Genomic DNA, 20,016 nt, shown 5'->3' on the forward strand with positions numbered 1-20,016 from the left:
AAAGAAAATTAGGACGAATCAAAATCCGAAACGTGGTATACAACGAAGATTAGGACGAATCTGTGCTCAAAACTTCACTCAAAAAAGTATCTTCACTCCATTGTTTACTCTCAAATTATTGAAATTACTGTACGAAATCTTACCAAGTTTTGAAGTAGTTCCAAAGGAAAAATACAACAAATTTAAAACGGACATATCTATATGAAAATGAATATTGCTATCATAGTACCAGTCCTGAGAAAATATTAGTGAATATCAAATTAGAAGGGCAATCAAGACGCAAGTATAACAAGAATACAAGGATAATCCATTTAACAAAATGATAGTCCAATATATTATTACGATATAAATCAGCTTAATTAGAATCATATGAAGGAATTTGAAGTTAAAGACCACAGGAGGACAACTCCAACAATTGCTTCTAGTCCAAACCATCTCTTTCCAATATGACAACCATCATTAGATTTAGGAGCACTTGCTGCACCAGCAGGGGTACCCGTGGGACTAGATCCAACTGCTCAAATTTCAAAAAAAAAAAAAAAAAAAGAAGGGAAAATTGTCAAAGCTCCTTCCAAAGTTTTACACGATCAATATATCTTTAGTTAATTGCAGCAGGTTAGCTGTCTTATTTCTAGATTACTAATATCATTTTTCGAGTGCTTACTTGTAGTTTCTTGTAAAATAATTTGATAACAATTTTTAACATTGTTAGTTCATAGAAATTAAATTTAAAATTAAAAAAAAAAAAAAAAAAAAAGGTGAAAGGATGTATTATTTACCAGAAGGAGTGGGACTATTTGCTTGCGGGCTGCTAGCAATGCTACTTGAACCATTACCTATTTGATAGAACACTTGAGCATCTGGTGAATTTGGAGGCAAGTGGAGAAGAGCTGCATATCATTCCAAATTGTCAATTATCACACAAATGTGTTAAGAATTAACTTTTTTCAGTTTTCAGAAACAAATAATTAAAAAAAATTATTTTGAAAACTATTACTTCCCCTGTTAAAAAGGAATGGAGGAGTTCAAGGTACAAGGATAAAATTGGATATTTCTTTCTTAATCCATTTAAAATGAAAAATCCTCTTATTAGTGTACTTACCAGGGCATTGAGAAATGTTAGCAGGGGCTTGACAAACAGAAGGTAGGCTTAAAGCAAGTGTAACATTGAGATTAAGTCCTAAATCAGGATCATTTCTGTCCTTGATTAGCAAACAAAGACACTTCTTGCTGGCTTTTAACACTTGTTTCAAACCAGTGCAGCAATCTGGTGTAGGAGCTGGTGCATTAGCTGTAACATAAGGTAAACATGTTGCTAAACCAATCAATGATTGCGTACATTCTTCTTTGTCCTTCTCTGTGTCTGAATTTCCAAATACACATAACATGAAAAACAGCACTAATATGAACTGATATTTCATGTTGCTAAAGGGAACTGGGTATCTTGAATCCTTTTTTGGCCTTCTGGTATTTCAAATAGTGAAACAGACACACTCCCTTTGGCCCTTCATCTTAGCTTATATATATTGAACAAACTACCCGTAGAAAGTAGAAACAAGCAATAAAAATAGCCAGGTGTTTGGATGAAGATTAAGGAACTAGTTCTCAAATCTTTTGTAGTGGTTGAAAAGTGTTCACATAACTTTTTTAAACCTTTTCTCTTTTGTCCCCAAGAAATATTGCTGGCTTTTTTATGGAAGATTCCAAGAACCACTAAGTAGAAGAACTGAAAATATTGTCAAGAAACAAGAAGCTATATTTTTATTTTCAATATTTGAGGATGGGAATCTAGGTAGATACACAAAGTGGGCCACTTTACCAACCCACTATAGGATGTGAACCAATGAAACTTGGACCACTCCTTCATACTTAGCTGAATTTTTGAAGTTCCTTTTCGTGGTGTTATCATTGTTTTGTCTGGGCTCAGTTTAGCTATGACATCATATGAGCATGCTTATGATGTAAGCTTCAACTCATTTTGTGGATCAAATTAAATTAGGTAATTAACTTGTTAAATCGTGTAGAATCTGTAGTGAAAATAGTACGGACTAGCCAGTTTTCGGATTGGTAATTGAAAAATAGCTAGAGTTTGTAAAATTATTGAAAAATAGCCACTATTTTGGTATAACATAGAAAGTTCCAGCATAATATACTGGAGATTGGAGCACTTGTGTATGAACTTCCAGCATATTATGCTGAAACAATATATTATACTGGAACTCCAGTATATATGTTGGAAGTCCAGTATATTATACTGGAACTCTAGTATATTATGCTGGAATATTTTTCAGATTTTAAACAGTGTTTTCGTTCAAATTTATCTTTACATAAAAAATGGCTAAATTCAATTACTTTTAAAACTGTGGCTATTTTTAAATTATCACTTGTAAATCTGAATATTTTTTAATTTCACCCGAATCTGTAGTGCAAAAGTAGAGGCCGGGCTTTTTCACTTGTTTCGATAGAGAGACAATGCCACGGTCCAAGCCCATCTGGTAAAGAATTGTTCGTTTTGGCTCAACCTTTGGGATCTGAGGATTTTATTATTTGGGAATTTTTACCTATCTATACCATATATGAAACCTTATTACCGTCAATATTTAAAGTTTTATTTAATTACAAACCCGTATACTAAATTACCAATCTTATACCATACTTAATTAAGGGTCTAATTAATGGGCAGTTTTTACTCATTAATTAAAGGTATCCATATATCCCACGTTTCTCTCTCCCCTTAATTCCTAAGATCTGACCATATTCGTTTTCCCCCTCCCATTTCTTTCTCTTCTTCATTCCTTCTTCTTCTCAAAAAATACAGAGATGATACCCATTGAGTATATCATCTTCATCGTGGTAGATGTTTTTCGCCATCTGCCATATTTGTAGTATATTGTCTTCAGCAACACTAGCGACGACCCAGTCTTCACGTGGGTTCCATGAGAAGTCAGAAATTTTACTTGTATGGCCACCATGAATAAAGAGCAACTCCGGTGGCCCATCTTCTGTATCTTCTGTTGTTTTGTTCTTCATCAATCCTGAAAAAATTGATTTGTAGTTTATTTGTAGATAAAGAGAAAAATTTGTAGTCAACATTTTTTTTCAACATAGATTGTAGTGTAATTGTACTATAAATGTAGTAATTTTGTAGATACCCTTCAAAACAATACTGCTTTATACATACGTAGACTGATTTGTAGATTTTTTGTAGAAAATTTGTAGATATCTACAAACTGGATACATTGAATTTTAATATCCCAATTCTCATTTCAATTGTAGCATAATTGGCATTTTCGACATAATTGTAGAAGATTTGTAGAAGTTTTAGTCCTCCCAATCTACAATTTATCTATAATTTATCTACAATTACAGGAAATATGTCTTCTTCTTCTTTTTCTTCGAGTTTCAATCTGAAATTTAGTCAAAACCAAGTCTAATCTTCACCAAAACCCCTCAAAATTGAGATATAAACTCCTAAACATATTCCGAATTATTTACAACACCCAATCCAAACAAATAATAATTTTTGAAAACCCAAATTTGAATTCAAAGCTTTCAAGCATTTTAGTGGATATCAATGGTGGAAAATATATGGAAGAACATATTTTTTCAACTTTGAGTTGTTGAAACTCGAAAATTTGAATTGTTCGTTCTTTTTTTTCTCGAGAATTTGAATTGTAGTTCTGGAAAAAAATACGCAGATGAGAAATCTCCTTTCCTTTTTTAAAAATTGAATTTAATGTAGAATCAATTAACACCAAGATTCTCTCCTTAATTTTAACGCGTTTTAGGGAATATTCTGCCCTTTTAATGCCTAATAGTCGAATGGTATATAAATTGTAGTTAAAGTGTGGATTGGGCGGGTAATTAACAAACTATGCACATTTAAGGTAATAAGGTTTCATATATGGTATAGTTAGGAAAAAATCTCTTTTATTTGTTTTTTGGGTTTTATTCTAAAAATGATGGAATTTTTACCTAGCTATTACTATACTAGAAATTTATTTACCTGTATTTTTTTATATTTTGTAGTTTTTAAGAAGTATCTAGGTTTTTCTTACAAATTATATATATTGCTCCTTAAAATGCTCCCACCTCATTATTAGTGCATTTAATTAAGGAATCTAATTACATCCTTTCCTTTTTTTCCCTTTCCTCTTCTCTCTCCTTTTTTTACATCAAAATCTCTTAATCTACGCCAAAAATTTCCATCTTCTCTCTTTTCACCATTGCTGACAACTTTATATTATTAAAAGGTCGTCAACTGTATCGTTTTTTTACTAGGAGACGGGACAACACTGAAAATGAAGAAATATTTAAAAATTGTATGACAATTGTATGATAGTTTTGAATTTTATCAGATACATCAATTCTAATACATAATTGCATCATATTTGTATCATAATTGTACGTAATTTGTATCTATTACATTAATTTCCAAAATATACTTGATACAATACTAATAAATTAATATGCAATTATCATATATTTGTGATACAGATGGTGAAATTCATCACGAACTCACAACTACTCGTAATAATATATAATAAATATACAATTATCATACATTTGTAATATAATTTCTACAACAATTATAATACATATACAATTATAAAACAATCGCGATATATTTTTGAAAAATTGTGATACAATTATGTTCTTCATCTTCTTCAAGTTCAATCACAACTCTACTAAAAATCTGATATAACCGTATTATAATTATATTAGTATTGTATCGATTATTGTTTTGTGTATTGATGTATCATACACAAGTCACATACAATAAAGATTTTAGAAAGAAAAAAAATAAAATTCAAAACTTATCCACAACTTGATTCTAGAGCAATATTTTGAATTTCGTCTATATTATATCAATAAGAAATAGAGAGTTTTGGTGATTAGTAGGAAAGAGAGAAATTGGATTTGAAAATCTTTGGAAAAGAAAAGGAATCGGAATGGGGGGGATATAAAAATAAAAGAAAGATTTTGGGTGATTATTAAGAAAGAGAGAAAAAAACAGAATCTAAAATGTAGGGGAGGGTTATTGGAAATGGGGGGGGGAGGGTTGGTATCATTTAACTGACATGCTAAAATTAAGGGATCTTGAATTTTTTACCTTTTTATGATCTTGTATATAACTTGTAAATATAGCTATACAAAGTAATCAATAAAAAACCTAAATAAAGGTGATAAATAGGTAAAAATTGCACGGGGCGCCCTATTTGGTCGCCCCTATTTAACATATACCCATTTTTTTTAAAGTTTTAACTTGTACTCAATTTTTAAACAATTTCAGCTCCCTTTCTCCTCCTCCTTCTCCTCTATCTTTTCTTTTTCCAGAAGTAAGGTTCATCCCTATCTGCTTCTTCTTATTTCTCCAGTGAGTCCTATAAATTTTCAATCATTTTTTCCTTTCCGCCGACACCCTTTGCTGTAAAAGTTCTATCTTGGTTTTGCAACTTGAATCTTATGCACAATTTTGATGTGAAAATGGGACAAGAAAAATTGATTATTAATTTTATATTGTTGTTTGGTGAATTGGGCCTGGCGAAAATTGGAAATTTCAGTTGTCGATTGGATTGATAATGTGTTGATGTTTCTTGGTTCCTGTTAATGTTGCTTTAAGTTACTTCGTATGGGTACAACATGCCCCCTAGAGCTCTAGAGTTGAAGTTCGTCAGTTACAAACAAAAACTTCAGCTCTAGATCTGAAGTTCGTCAGCTACAAAAACAAAAAATTCAGCTCTAGAGCTGAAGTTCGTCAGCTACAAAAACAAAAACTTCAGCTCTAGAGCTGAAGTTCGCCAGTTACAAAATAAAAACTCCAGCTCTAGATCTGAAGTTCGCCAGTTAAAAAAATAAAAACTTCAGCTCTAGAGCTGAAGTTCGCCAGTTACAGTTCGCCATTTACAAAAACAAAAACTTCAGCTCTAGAGCTGAAGTTCGCCAGTTACAAAAACAAAAACTTCAACTCTAGAACTGAAGTTCGCCTCGCCAGTTATAAAAACAAAAACTTCAGCAATTACAAACAAAAACTTCAGCAAATAGAGAACAAAACTCCAGCTACTATGCTTAAGTTCAGCAATTACAAACAAAAACTTTAGCACACTTGGTTCAGCACAGTTGCTACTTCAGTCCCGTCTACTGGAATGTTGAAGTTTTGCGTGATTGTCTTTGCTACTTTACCCCCGTATGCTGAAGTTACGCGAAAACGTGGGTATGCTTGCAATTTTTTTTGCAAAGCGGATCCAAGTTAAAACGTGACCGACAAAACAGGTATAGATACAAATACCCCATAAATAAATTTCTATTATAGTATAGTTAGGTAAAAATCCCTTAAAAGACATCATCGAGCCTTACTCATTTGACGTGGTGATAAAAGTATTACTAAATCGAAGAGGCATCATAATACCGTATAAAAATCCAAGATATGATGTTGTTTATAGGCTTATAATATTAGTTGAAGAAGAGGTAATACCATTTTAAATTTATATTCTATTCTTTACTTATTTACATGCCTTTATAAATAACATCAATTGCTAGTTAATCTTCAATATGGGACAATATCCGAGTAATGCTTTTAAATAATCATGTCAAAAAGTGGAAGAACTTCTTTAAAGCAAATACGAGTTGAGATTGTTACTTAGCTATACTATATTAAAAACTTATTTATCTATATTCTCTATGTTTTGCAGTTTTTAATAAGTATTAATCTCCATCTCCTCTCTTCACCATTGCCTACAACTTTATATTATTAAAAGATATTCAGAAATTGTATGATAACTATATTATAATTGTAGTTGAATTATATCAGATACATCAATGCCTAAAACATATATGTATCACAATTATATCTAACTTATATCTGGTACATTAATACCCAAAATAATACTTGATATGATACAAATAAATTAATATACAATTATCATATTTGTGATACAAATTGTGAAATTCGTCACGAATTCACAACTGCTCGTACCAATATACAATGAATATACAATTATCACACATTTGTAATACAATTCCTGCAACAATTATGATACATATACAATTATAATACAATCGCGATACATTTCTGAAAAATTGTGATATAATTATGATTTTCATCTTCCTCAAGTTTTAATCACAACTCTACACTAAAAATTTAATATAATAATATTATAATTGTATTAATATTGTATCCAAAACTTACCCACAACTTGATTGTAGAGCAAAATTTTGAATTTCTTCTATATTGTATAAATAAGAAAGAGATTTTGGATGATTGAAAGAGAGAAATCGAATATCAAAAGCTTTGGAAGAAGAAAGAATAACTTTGGAAGAGGAGTGAGTAAGCGAGATTTTTGGGTTAGAAAGATTTTGGTTATCAGTGGGTAAGGGAAAATTCTTACGGTGGGTAAGTATAAATTTGGATAATTATTAAATAAAGAGAGAAGATGTGTTTTTGCAATCCTTTGGAAAAGGAAGAGAATCTTAAATGTATGGGGATTATGTATAACTGATACGCTATATTTAAGGTATGTTGCATTTCCTCTTTTTTTATGGTTTTGTATAAAACTAGTAAATATAAGTATATAAAGTAATTAATAAGGAACTTAAATCAAGATAATAAATAGATTTCTATTATAGTATAACTAGGTAAAAATCTCGTAAGAGTTACTATTTTATGAATAGTCCATTAGATCATGTTAACTCTAACTACTCTTTAGTGGACAAGGACGTGAAATGACAAAAACACCATTATAAGGAATCCGAGAACGTAACTCCCACCAAAATAATTCAAACAATTTTGTATCATCTGAAGAGGCGGAAAACTTTAGTGACCGCATCATCTTTTAGTAACGATTCGATCGGTCGTTATGCTTTTTAAGTCCATGTTTCTTTAATTAAAATTCTTCATATGTGTCTATTTTATGACTTATGGGGTGGTTGACTTGGGTTTGGAAGGGTTCGAGTTAAAATCGGAACACTTGGTTCCTTAATAGTGGCCTGAGATGGCCAAATTTGACTTGAGTCAACACTTTTAATAAACGACCTCGAAACCGAGATTTGATGGTTCTAATTGGTTTGTATGATAATTTTCGACATGGGCGTGTGTTCAGACCGAGTTTCGGATGATCCGGGAGTGTTTCAGTGCTTAATGATGAAAGTTGGTGTATTGAAGGTTTTCAAGTTCTTTAAATTTGGTTTGGAGTAAACTTTAGTGTTATCGAGGTTCGTTTGAGATTCCAAGCATGGAAATAGTTCCGTACAATAATTTATGACTCGTGCACAAAATTTGGTGTCATTCCGAGTAGTCTGAGTATGAATCAGCGTGTTCGGAGTAAGTTGAAAAGCTTGAAGTTCATAATTTGATTCAATTTGGTTTTGGGTGTAATATTGTTTTACACGTTCCGAGAGTTCGAGCGGGTCCATATTATCTTTATGGGCTTGTTGGTGCAATTGGACGGGGTCCCGGATGGCTCGAGTGTATTTCGGACCGCCCAGAGCTAAGTCCAGAACTGCTACACTTGTTGGTTCCGGTTTCTTTCTTCACGAACGCGGAGATTGCCTCGTGTTCGCGATGAAGGAATGGGACTGGGGGAGGTTTTGATGCATTCACGAAGAGGAGCTCGCGATCGCGATGCTCTGGGCCACTATTCTTCACATTCGTATACTTGTGTCCGCATTCGCATAGAAGAACTGTGGGGGGGGGGGGGTCGCTGGCCAATTGCCCTTCGCGTTCACGAAGGTAAGGCCACGTTTGCGAAGCTTTGGTCAGACAAGCCTTCGCGAACGCGGGCCTCTTTCGCGTTTGCGATATGCATCTGGGGCCTGGGCAGTTTGCCTTCGTGATCGCGAGATCTCTTCCACGATCGTGAAGAAAGAATGCCGGGGCAGAGACTTGTTTTTGAAAATAGGACTTAGGCCATTTTCTCTTATTTTCATTTCTTTTGGCCGATTTTGGAGCTCTTGGAAGGGGATTTTTCATCTAACTTTACATGTAAATTGTGGAAAATTATAGGATTTAGTTGAAAAATCTAGGTTTTGATAAAAATGGGATAAGACTATGAAAATGATTATGAAAGTGAGTAAAAATTATATATTTGGGTTAGTGAAGTTATGGGTAACTTTTATTTACAAAAATTTCGGAAATCCGGGCACGTGGGTCTAGGGTGAATTTTAGGAATCTTTCAATTTGGGTTAGGTAATTACTTTGATAGTTAAATTATAAATTTTTGAGCATATGTTGATTAATTTATACAATATTTGGCTAGTTTCGGATTGTGCAACACCAATTTGAGGCTTTAGTGTGAATTGTGGACCGGAAAAAGAACTTGAAAACGAGGTAAGTCTCTTACCTAATCTTGTAAGAGGAAATTTTTCTTGTAGGTGCTATAAATGATTGTTTGCTAATAATTATGGGTGCTACGTGCGCACGATGTGACGAGAGTCCGCATGTAGCTATAAAATTCATACTTATGTCCGGGTAATTTTAGGACTCTACCATGTAATACTTATATTATTTGTACTCAACTTGTTAGTTTAATTACTTGAATTATATTTGATATTGGATAAAGGATTTGTAAAGACTCAGCTTCATTACTTTGAGCTTTAGCAGGTTACTTGACCGTTAGTAGAAATTATGCCTCCGTGTGTATTATTCTTGTAGTAGCCGTTAATCGGTGTTCGTAGAGTATTCTCTCTTCCTTTGGATCGGGCAGAACGTCTCGACAGTATAATAGGTGCATCTATGGTTCGCACCGATCGACCCTCGGCAGTGTACACATTATTTTGTATCGGGTCGTACGACCTCGGCATAAATCGTGCGTGATATTGCTCGGAGTTCGACCATACTTGATATTTCTTCCATGACTAGAGAATTTATAATTATTTGATGGCTCTTATTTGTTGAAATTAGCATGTGATAGTTGGAGATTCTAAATGATATTTAGTTAAAGAACCACTTATTTATTGTTCATTAATTCGTTATTACTGTTGTATTCCATGCCTATTTATATTCATGCACTTTATTTATTGACCCTTAGTAAGTGTCGATGTCGAGCCTTCGTCACTACTTCTTCGAGGTTAGACTAGATACTTACTGGGTACATGTTGTTTATGTATTCACGCTACACTTCTGCACTAATCGTGCAGGGTCTATGGCAGATGCATCTGCCGACCATACATGTGCGTACCCCCGCTACCCGAAGACTTTGCAGTGAGCTGCTCTTTATGCTCGTTCTGTAGCGCTCGGAGTCTCTTCTTGTTGCATTTACTTTTCTGTCTATCTTACTCCAGATAGTAATATAGGAGATTTTGTACATTCTACTAGTATGCTTGTGCACTTGTGACACCAGATTTTGGGAGATTCTAGCTGTAGACATGTGATTTTTGACCCTCCCCAAAAAATTTCATATTTTAGCACGTAAATATTTAATTTAGGCCCAATATAGCTATTTCAACTCATTTTTACTCTTTTACTTTATTTTACTACAAGGAAATGAAAATTACAAAAAAATATTTTTTATTTTATGTACCTTTCATAAAGTAAAAAAATATACAAAAAATAGTACCTTAATTTTATCTTTATATAATCTTGAAAATACAAAAAAAATATGTAATAGTTTCATGTTTTAATATAGTTTAGTTTAATTAATTAGAATTTATTTTTGCATCATGTAGTATAATTATCTTATATTAAGGGAATTTAGCTATGATTTTAATTAATAATTTTTGGAGTCTTCTTAGCCCAAAATTGAAACACAAAAAAAAGACATGGTCCAATCCAATTACCCTTAGCCCATTCTTCCCAACCCATTGTAAGCACGTGATTTTTGCCCTATATGAGAATTACTCCCAAAAATTCAAAAATAAAGTAATTTTTCTTGGTGTGCAATTTTGTGATATTTTGTGATATTTTTGAATAATTATTTGTATTTATCTGTGCATGTTTATTTGCTAAATTAATAAAAAATACAAAAATATGTCGCATTTTGCATATAGGATTTAATTCTACAATTGTTAGTAATTAAATTTGTTTTACAAAAATTAAAAATTACAAAAATAGGCATCGTTTGCATTTTTAGCATTTAATGTCCAAATATACAATTTTATGCTTAATTAATACTTAATTGTGCGTTAATTGTTATTGGGAATTAATTTGCGCTTTTATAACTTAATTTAGTTCTTAATAATAGTTTAAGTATTTTTATAATTTAGTTTTAGAAAAATAAAAGAAGAAAAGAGAGCGAAAATATAAAGAAAGTCGGAATTGGACCTCTTCTTCAATTTCAAGCCACAGGCCCAAAAAATGGCCCAATCTTCTCTACGACCCAGTCCATTTCAAACTGGGTCGACCCAGTCCATAACCCAAAAGACCCAAACCCCTTTTGTCTTACATTTTACAACACAAAACAAAAGAAAAAAGAAGAAAAAACCCTAAAAACTAAGGAAAGCATCCGCCCCCCCCCCTATTCTCCTTCTTCTTCCTCACAACTCCAAAGCACAACCATGGCTGCCTTTTACCCCACCCCCTCTCATCCAAACACCATTAACAAACAGTTCGTCATGACCAAACGACCCCAAGAACCATAGCTACTGCTGTCCGCGTAGCTATCTCTGCGTCGTCACTTCATCTTCTTCGTCTTTCGTCAAGCTCGAGCTTGAGCTCGACATCCATGGCTGCCTAGTCGTGGTAGTTTGTTTCCGTCCCCTCCATCATGCTGCTGCTGCTCGTAACCATGGCTACTGTCTCGTCTTCTCCGGCGTCGAGTTTGAAGCTCGACACCCATGATAGTTGTTGCCTTAGTTTCGACCTCCATCGCACATGGCTGCTGCTGTCCGTTCTCTGAAACCATGTCGTCGACCATCGCTGCTCCGGCTTGCTTCAGCTTCTCGTCGTGTTTAGCTACCCCCGACGCTGTTACTGCTGCTCCTTTCCTTCCGTCTTCTTCGTTTTGGTCGAGAGTTCGTTGTGTGTTTGGTCGTTGTTCGTCGTTCGTTTCAATCCGGTTAGTAGATTTTTGAATTTTATTTTTTGTCCGCATTTCGTTTTGATATTTTCGAATCTAAAATCGACAAAGGTTTGTTTTGTTTATCGTTTGAATTAATTTTTAGTTCATGTTCATGTGTTGTTTGTTAAATTAATTTTCAGATTTTAAAATGGAAGTTTAATTAGTTGTTTTCATGTTTATTTCATGTTTGTATTATTGTTTAAGTATTTGTTAGTTTGATGTTTGTTAGATTCAAATTGAAATTTAATCAACTATTTCTTCAATTTGTTTCATGTGTTTATGTATTGTTAGAAATTGTTAATATTGTTAAGTTCAAGTTTAAGTTCATAATTGTTTCTTCGTCGATCTTGTTATTTGTTTAAAGAATTTAGTTGTATTAAAGGAATATATTGTTTTAATCGTTTAATCCGTCATGTTTGTTGTCTTAAAATAGATTCATTCATGTTCATACTTTGTTTGGATGATCTTGAATCCGAATTTTGTATAGTTTGATTTCTTGTTTACCATTTATGATTATTGCTTGAATTGTTCTCATAATCTTGTTTTAAGTTTAATATAAGAATTGTTTGTTATAATGTTGTTAGAGTTGATTTTAAGTTCAATATGATTGAATTTAGAAATGTTCATACTTTGTTTGTTGTTGTTGTTGAATCCGAAAATAGGATTGTTGTTGCTAAAATATTGTTCAATCAAATTTTAGTTGTTCTTTGTTGTTCAATTCGTGTTCATGTGATTTGTTGTTGAAATGTTGTTAAAATCGTGTTCATGTGATATTGTTGTTATGATGTTCATCCATGTTCATATTGTTGTTTGAACATTGTTAGAAATTGATCATATTGTCTATATTTTGGTTATGTTTGATTAAATGATGTGTTATAGCTGATGGGTAATTTGGTAAATTTGTAGTACGTTCAGGGGTAGTTTGGTAATTTCAGTAAGGTCGGAAGGGGTAGTTTAGGAATTGTACATTTTGAAATTGTTTATTTGAAGCATGGGGGACAAAATGAAATGGGGTGGGTTGTGATATGATTATTTAATATAAAGGGGGGACAAGATTTAAATTAAAGGGGAATCTTGCATTATTTTAAATAAAGCATGGGGGACAAAATATAATGGGGTGGTGTGATATGTTTATTTAATGTAATGGGGATGAGTGGAAAGATAATGGGTTGGGTAGAGAAAAAGTATTGATTTAATTGATTAAAAGATTTATGGGATGGGATTATATATATGGGAAGTCTTGAAGACAAATGAGAAGGAACAAGAATACAGATAGAGAAAAAAAAAACGGACAGAGAATAGAAGAGAAAAAAAATTCCGAAAAATATTTAAGCTTTCAAAAATAAAAATAAAAGCTAAAAAATCTACTGCTTTCTTTCTTTGTTTGAAATTAGTATTAATGGTTGTTGTTTCATTTAAAGCTTAAAGCTTTTGTTTTTGGGATTACTACTCCACCGGTCTGTTACTGGGTTGTTACTATTGCTGGGCAGTTGTTGCTATTGTACTGTTATTATTGCTGCTGATTCTCATCATCATTTTCTTTTGCTTCCAATATCAGGTACATATCTGTAAATTCATGTCACGAAAAGCTTCAACATGACAAATTAATGAAGTTCGGGAATTATAATTCTGTTTTCCATTCATTCAAGTTCAGTAGTTAAAAATTTGGTTTTTGTTTCAGTTGATTAATATAGTAGTACGTTTGGCGTAATGAATATAAGATAATTGTTACCTCTTAAAATTCGTTTAAGTGTTGTAATAATATCATCTATTTCGGAATTTTCATTAAGTGAAGTCATGATTAAAATATCAAGGTAGCGAACATGGCATAAAATGGGCCATTAATTACATCCCGTAATATTGTTAGCTAAATGCAAAGTAGAATGGAAGTATCAATAAATTACATTATTAGTATATCTTGTAAAAAATCTGATTTTTTAGATTGATATAAGTTGTATGTTCATATATAGCATGATGATGAGTATATATATAATCATATGTGGAAGGTGAGTTGATACAATATTAGGAATGGTTCAAACGTATAACTATATTGCATGTGATGTAATTTTATTGAATCAATTTGTATAATAGTTCTCTTTCTTATCAACTTGACTCTTATCTTCCATTGCAAACATTAACCAAACCATTGCAACTTTGGACTAAAACAAATACATAAGAAGGACATAGGATTTATAAACGAATCGTGGCATTTTATGTAAAAGATATATAGAAGAAGAGTTCGCCTTAAATGAAACAATGAAAATTCTTCAGAAACTATTAATTTGTTTATCAAATTAATTCTTTTTCCATTTTTATATGCGATTCGATTTTTGGATATATTAATGTTGTATCCACGATAAAAAATGATAGTATTTTTTAGTTACCTGTTGTTTGTTTCTTTTTCATATCATTAATTCTTTAAAATTTGAATGGCTTGGAGGAATATAATTCATATGCGTAAAATAAGATTTGCGGTGAACACATAATAACTTTTGAATGTTTTTTCAAGAAATATAGAGACGTCTAAATCAATGTTTCTCTATGGCTTTCATATAAAAATAAGTGGATATAATAAACAATTTGTAAACAAATTTATACTACCATCAAGAATATTTTTGTGATTAGGGATACGTTCGCGTAACCTAATTATATTTCTAAAGGCAATTCGGATTATGCGTTCGCGCAACTTCGATCGAATATTTAATAAAAGGGATTTCTCGGAGAATATCATTATTAATTTCATAAAAACCCGAGATGTGAGGTTCACTACTTAATTATACAAAAAGGGCGAATATTCTTGATTTTATTTAAAGCATAATTTCGAAAATAATTATTTTAATAAAAATATTATCTATATTATTGTGTACACGTGCGCGTGACACAACTCCGCATGTTTTAAAAAAAATATAATTTATAACACGAATATACGTACGCGTGATTCGATTCAAAGAAGGGTCTTTAAATCTAAATAGAAGCGGTAACAATAAAATCATGCAATAAAAATGTATTTAACAAATCAAAATAATCAAGCCGAATATAACAGTTGAGCGACCGTGCTAGAACCACGGAACTCGGGAATGCCTAACACCTTCTCCCGGGTTAACAGAATTCCTTATCCGGATTTCTGGTGCGCAGACTGTTAAATAGACAGAGTCATATTCTTTTCCTCGATTCGGGATTAAAATAGGTGACTTGGGACACCCTAAATCTCCTAAGTGGCGACTCTGAAATAAAGAAATAAATCCCGTTTCGACTGTCCTTTAATTGGAAAAAACTCCCTTGCACCCTCGCGGCGCGGTAAAAAGGAGGTGTGACACCCATGAGCCCATTTATGTGCAAGATTTAATCCTAGCCTTCTATTTCCTCCTAATCCAATGACCATCATCCTTTCTCACTCCCATATAAAATATCCAATTATAGAAATCCTACCCCCAAGTTTCAATTCCAAAAATCTAGCTAACACAAAAAGACGGCAGCCTTACGATTCTGTTCGACTGTTCCTGCATCGGTTAAGCAACATATTGGTCATCGTGAGCTTGCAATCCAAACAGTTAAGAAAGGAATTCCATTTCTTCTTTCATTTGTTGGGATGTACGGAAAGAGATAAAAAATAGTGAATTAGTGTTGAAAGTAAAATTGAGCTTGAAATCAATTTGCAAAAGAACCAGAAAAGACAAAGGGAGTGCCACCACTTGACGTGTAGGAATTGTTAGCATATTTTGTTACACACACCCATTTTGATCTATTTGTGCAAATAATTGTGTCTATCAACCTCAAATCGGCTTATCAGTGGATGTGATATATGTTCGAGCGGTCCGTTTGAGGTTTTTCGAGTGTTTTTTGGTGTCGATTCGAGGTTCCGGTTTATAATTTCGGTGTTTCAGTCCAAGGATTGTTGCTTTGTTTAGCCCGATTGACTTGCAATTTTCAGCATCGTTCATCAATAAAAGGTCCATTTCTCAATTTTTATTCTCATTTTTTGTATTATAATAGCTTGGTGCGTGTGTTGGTTGATTTGTGATTCTACGTTGTTTGAGTAGCATGTTTTAGTCTTTAATTAAATTGTTTTAATTAGTTTTTATTTCGATTGTAATGCATATAGTCTTGGGTTCTTGAATAAATGCTTTTAATTGGGTAGATGAAAAAATTGGAGTTGTCTTTTTGCAAGGAATAAGCATGTGCCATAAGGTGGATTTTGGACCATAAGGAATTTAGGTCAAGTAATAGATTATGTTAGCTGGCCTATTTGCTCCCCAATAATATCCTGTCCATAAATTTGGTATCACAACAATCTCAAAGATTAGGAAAATAATTAAAATGTGTAGCTGCTTTAGGCGCGCTATTTAATAATTTACCTTCTTAAACTCGAGTGCGCATTTATGTGACCCAAATCTAAATCTCAACAATGTTAGATAGAATATGTCGAGACCACGGGTGCATTTATGTGACGTGGTTCAAGACGTATTTTAAATGACGTTGCAATTTTTTCTTAAAATTAAATAAAGCGGTTAAAAAGTTAAAATTGCACATAGGTTAAAACATGTAATAAAATCAGATAATAAGCCAATTATAACAGTTGAGCGACCGTGCTAGAACCATGGAACTCGGGAATGCCTAACACCTTCTCCTGGGTTAACAGAATTCCTTACCCGGATTTCTGTGTTCGCGGACTGTTAAACAGAGTCAATCTTTTTCTCGATTCGGGATTCTAAACCGGTGACTTGGGACACCATAATCTCCCAAGTGGCGACTCTAAATTTTTAATTGCAATAATCCCGTTTTGATTGTCCTTTAATTGGAAAAACTCATTTACACATCCTTACGGGGGTGTAGGTAAAAAGGAGATGTGACACTCGTATATTTTATGATTTTGATTGTTAAATTCATTATTTTACTCTTTCGTTATTTTATGCTTTACATTACTACAATCACCTATTAATCGTTCTCTTATTAAATAACTAGATGGGCGTGCCCGTGCTAAGGTACGAGCATTTGTGCGAAATTATTGTGCACAAGATAGCTTTATTGTTTAGTTAGATTATGAAAAACTAAAAGAAAGCAGTATCACAAAGTTAAATATTAACATATCCTCTTAAGTGCTACACCGAGACTTCCAGCCCCAGGTTTCCCATTGAAGCATAGCATATTCCCTACCCTTTTGCCTTTTCTCTCCATCTGAAAGTAAGATTTTCAGTTCCTCATCTCTTTCTGCTTCAATGTCTCTCTTCCTGGTGAGTTTTTTTCTTCCTCCTCTTTCTTAATTTTTTGCTTAGTTTTTGGTTTTAGTAGTTTGATTTCTCTATAATTACTTTAATGGTACTAGGAAATGGATTCTTTGCATTTTTATCTGTTTTCTCAGCAATGCATGTGTTTAAGCACATGGAAAAACATAAAGCTAAAAAGCATAAACTTATATGCTAATATGATAAGGCTAGCAGATGCCATAATACAGCGCGTAGAGTAACAATTGCTGCAACGGTATTGTGCTTACAAAGGTGCATTTAGCTGACATGGCTAATAATATAAATCAGATTTAAGGTGCTTATATCAATCCATGTACTAATTCCAACCCTCAGTTGAGGAGAGAACCTTCAAAATTAACATACTTGTTATAGATACAACACACTATATGTATTTGAAGATATGTTGATGCAAAAGTATCCCCAATAAGTACTATGGTTTACACTGCAGAGCAGAACGCCTTCACAACTAATATAGGCATTCCACATCAAAATTAAAATAAAATAACACCAGAAATCAAATTACTAATTTACTCATCTAATCCACAGATTTTAGACATAGCCAATCCGAGAATTGAACTCATTCGACTGTCTGCTATATATCTGCGTAAATCATCTCGCTTCTGACTCATGCAAGGGCACCTTTAGTGGGATATAAGTACAATTAGATAAAAGTAGCACAATATTTTCTTTATTAAATGTGCACACGTACACCATATACCAATTTTCTGCAATTTTCCTTGGTTATGAAGTCTTACAGAGCAGAGAGATTTGTTGTCAACAGGAAGAATATGAGCAGGGCTTTGACCAAGTTTATCCACCAAAAGGAAGCTAGTTGTTTCTGCTTTTAGCTTCAAACTTCTTTATTTGTAAGCATATACAAGAATGCACTCCACTGGTAAATCACTTTGTAATAGAAAAGTAGATTTTCACGGAACTATGAAACGGTCTAACATACCGAGAACAATTTTGTCAACCCTCAAATTCCACTTCTTAACCATCATTTGTCACAATTATCATACAATGAACCTCAGACCGTTATCACTTACTCTAAATAATGGGAAGCAATAATTTTTTTGATAATATACCGTCAAACTTTGGCAATTTTATTAGGCAAAATACATAATTTACCCATTGACCTTACGCTCAAATCCCTGTTACACACTTTTCTTCCACAGACAATCTTTTACACACTCAACCTTTGTAGAGTGTGTTTAAGACACCTTCTTTGACCAAGACCTAGCATGTGTAAAATACCAAGAAAGAGGCGCGTCTACCAGCTAAAATACTGTCTAAATACTTATTTAATTCCACTCCCTCATCTTCCCCACCCTCCCTCTATCTCTATCTTGTTTTTTCGCCGGCCAACCTCCACCTCCAGCCCTTCTCTTCTTTTTTCATCCTTTTTTTTTCTAAACCTTTATTTGTTCAGAACTCTCTGTCCCTTCTTCATTTTCCTCATCAACACCACCACACACCATTTTCCTCCATTGAAGCATCTTTTTTTATTTTTATTTTTGTTTAAGTGTAACTGATATTTTAGATTTGAAATACGCTCGCCTTACTATTAAAATTATTTAATTGGGATTTATGCTATTAATTTGGAACTCAAATGGGTTCTTGAAATTGAGCAAAAATTTACAAGCTTAGAGTATAACAATCCAAATTATAAGGGGCTTATACTCGTTCTTTTCTTCTCTCTTTTTGTTTGAATATGAAAATATTATTTCTATGGTGGTGGATTTGGGTGAGAAGGAGTCTTGAGATCTTTTGCTCGAAAATAGTGGGTGGTTGTTTTGTTTTTTGTGGCAGCCATGAATTTTGAGAATGGAATGAAAATTTATTGTTTTTGGGTGAAAATGAAAGTTTTTTTTGGTGTTTATCACTTTGGTAGTTGAAAATTCAAGGTTTCTGGCTTTGCTTTGACAGGATTTTCCGACGACTAAGATGAAGAAGATGAAGTATCGTTTTTAAGTGTTTTGCTTTTATTTTAAATTGATGACACGTGTCAGAATCTTATTGTTGTGGTATACACTTGTTGAGAAAAAGTGGTCAAAATTCTAAAGTTGTGTGTATTAGACACACTTTTAAAAGGTTGAGTGTGTAATATTATTTTTCTCACAGAAAATGTGTAACAGGGATTTGATCGATAGTTCATGTGTCAACTTATGTATTTAGCCATTTAATTATGAAAAGCATCTTGTCCCAAATCGGCAGGCATCTGGAGTTCTATTTCTTGCTTGTATAACTAATGTTTTTTTTATCTTGCTTGCATAATTACAATATCAGGCTCATCTGATCTTCTATTAAACAGATCCAAATAACGCAAAGTAAGTGGAACAAACAAAAAATTCATGTTTTCAGTTCAAACAGCTACCTGCAACAGCAACTGAGATTTAATAATAGTAGCATAAAATATTCAGGAACTTAATGGGAAAAGCTCGCTCTAAATTCGACACAGTCACAGAGCTTTAGCTCAATAACAAACTATTTATTCTTATTCAATCTAAAGAAGGCAGAACAATGTAGAAATAGACCTTCCAAATAGATCTCAAAAAGACTAAAATGGGACTTATTAAGGCAAGCTCAATATGGAATAATAGCAACAATAACTAAAATAACTATTGAACTTGTTGAGACAATATTAATTTCAGTCCCTATTAAACCAAGTAATATACATATTTTTATGGGACTTTTACCTAGCTATACTCTATTAGAAAATTATTTACCAATGTTATATATGTTTTGTAGTTTTTAATAAGTATCTAGGTTTTTCTTACAAA

At 32.8% G+C, this 20,016-nt stretch overlaps 1 protein-coding gene and 1 long non-coding RNA gene across 2 annotated transcripts; one reads left to right on the forward strand and one right to left on the reverse strand.

Moving 5' to 3' along the window:
• Nucleotides 1-310: 310 nt before the first annotated feature.
• Nucleotides 311-1,587, reverse strand: LOC104221338 (non-specific lipid transfer protein GPI-anchored 14-like). Its single transcript, XM_009772383.2, has 3 exons — nucleotides 1,103-1,587; nucleotides 780-890; nucleotides 311-514 (listed from the first exon to the last, which is right to left on the reverse strand). Exons 1-3 carry the CDS (start codon nucleotides 1,419-1,421, stop codon nucleotides 366-368), a joined length of 579 nt encoding a protein of 192 aa, XP_009770685.1. The 5' UTR covers nucleotides 1,422-1,587; the 3' UTR covers nucleotides 311-365.
• A 15,442-nt stretch (nucleotides 1,588-17,029) lies between these two features.
• On the forward strand, nucleotides 17,030-19,443 carry LOC138880017 (uncharacterized). Its single transcript, XR_011402729.1, has 2 exons — nucleotides 17,030-17,224; nucleotides 19,163-19,443. It is a non-coding gene; the product is annotated as an uncharacterized lncRNA (long non-coding RNA).
• Nucleotides 19,444-20,016: the final 573 nt, after the last annotated feature.

This window comes from Nicotiana sylvestris, chromosome 1, assembly GCF_000393655.2.
Source record: "Nicotiana sylvestris chromosome 1, ASM39365v2, whole genome shotgun sequence".
In the NCBI taxonomy this organism is placed as follows: domain Eukaryota; kingdom Viridiplantae; phylum Streptophyta; class Magnoliopsida; order Solanales; family Solanaceae; genus Nicotiana; species Nicotiana sylvestris.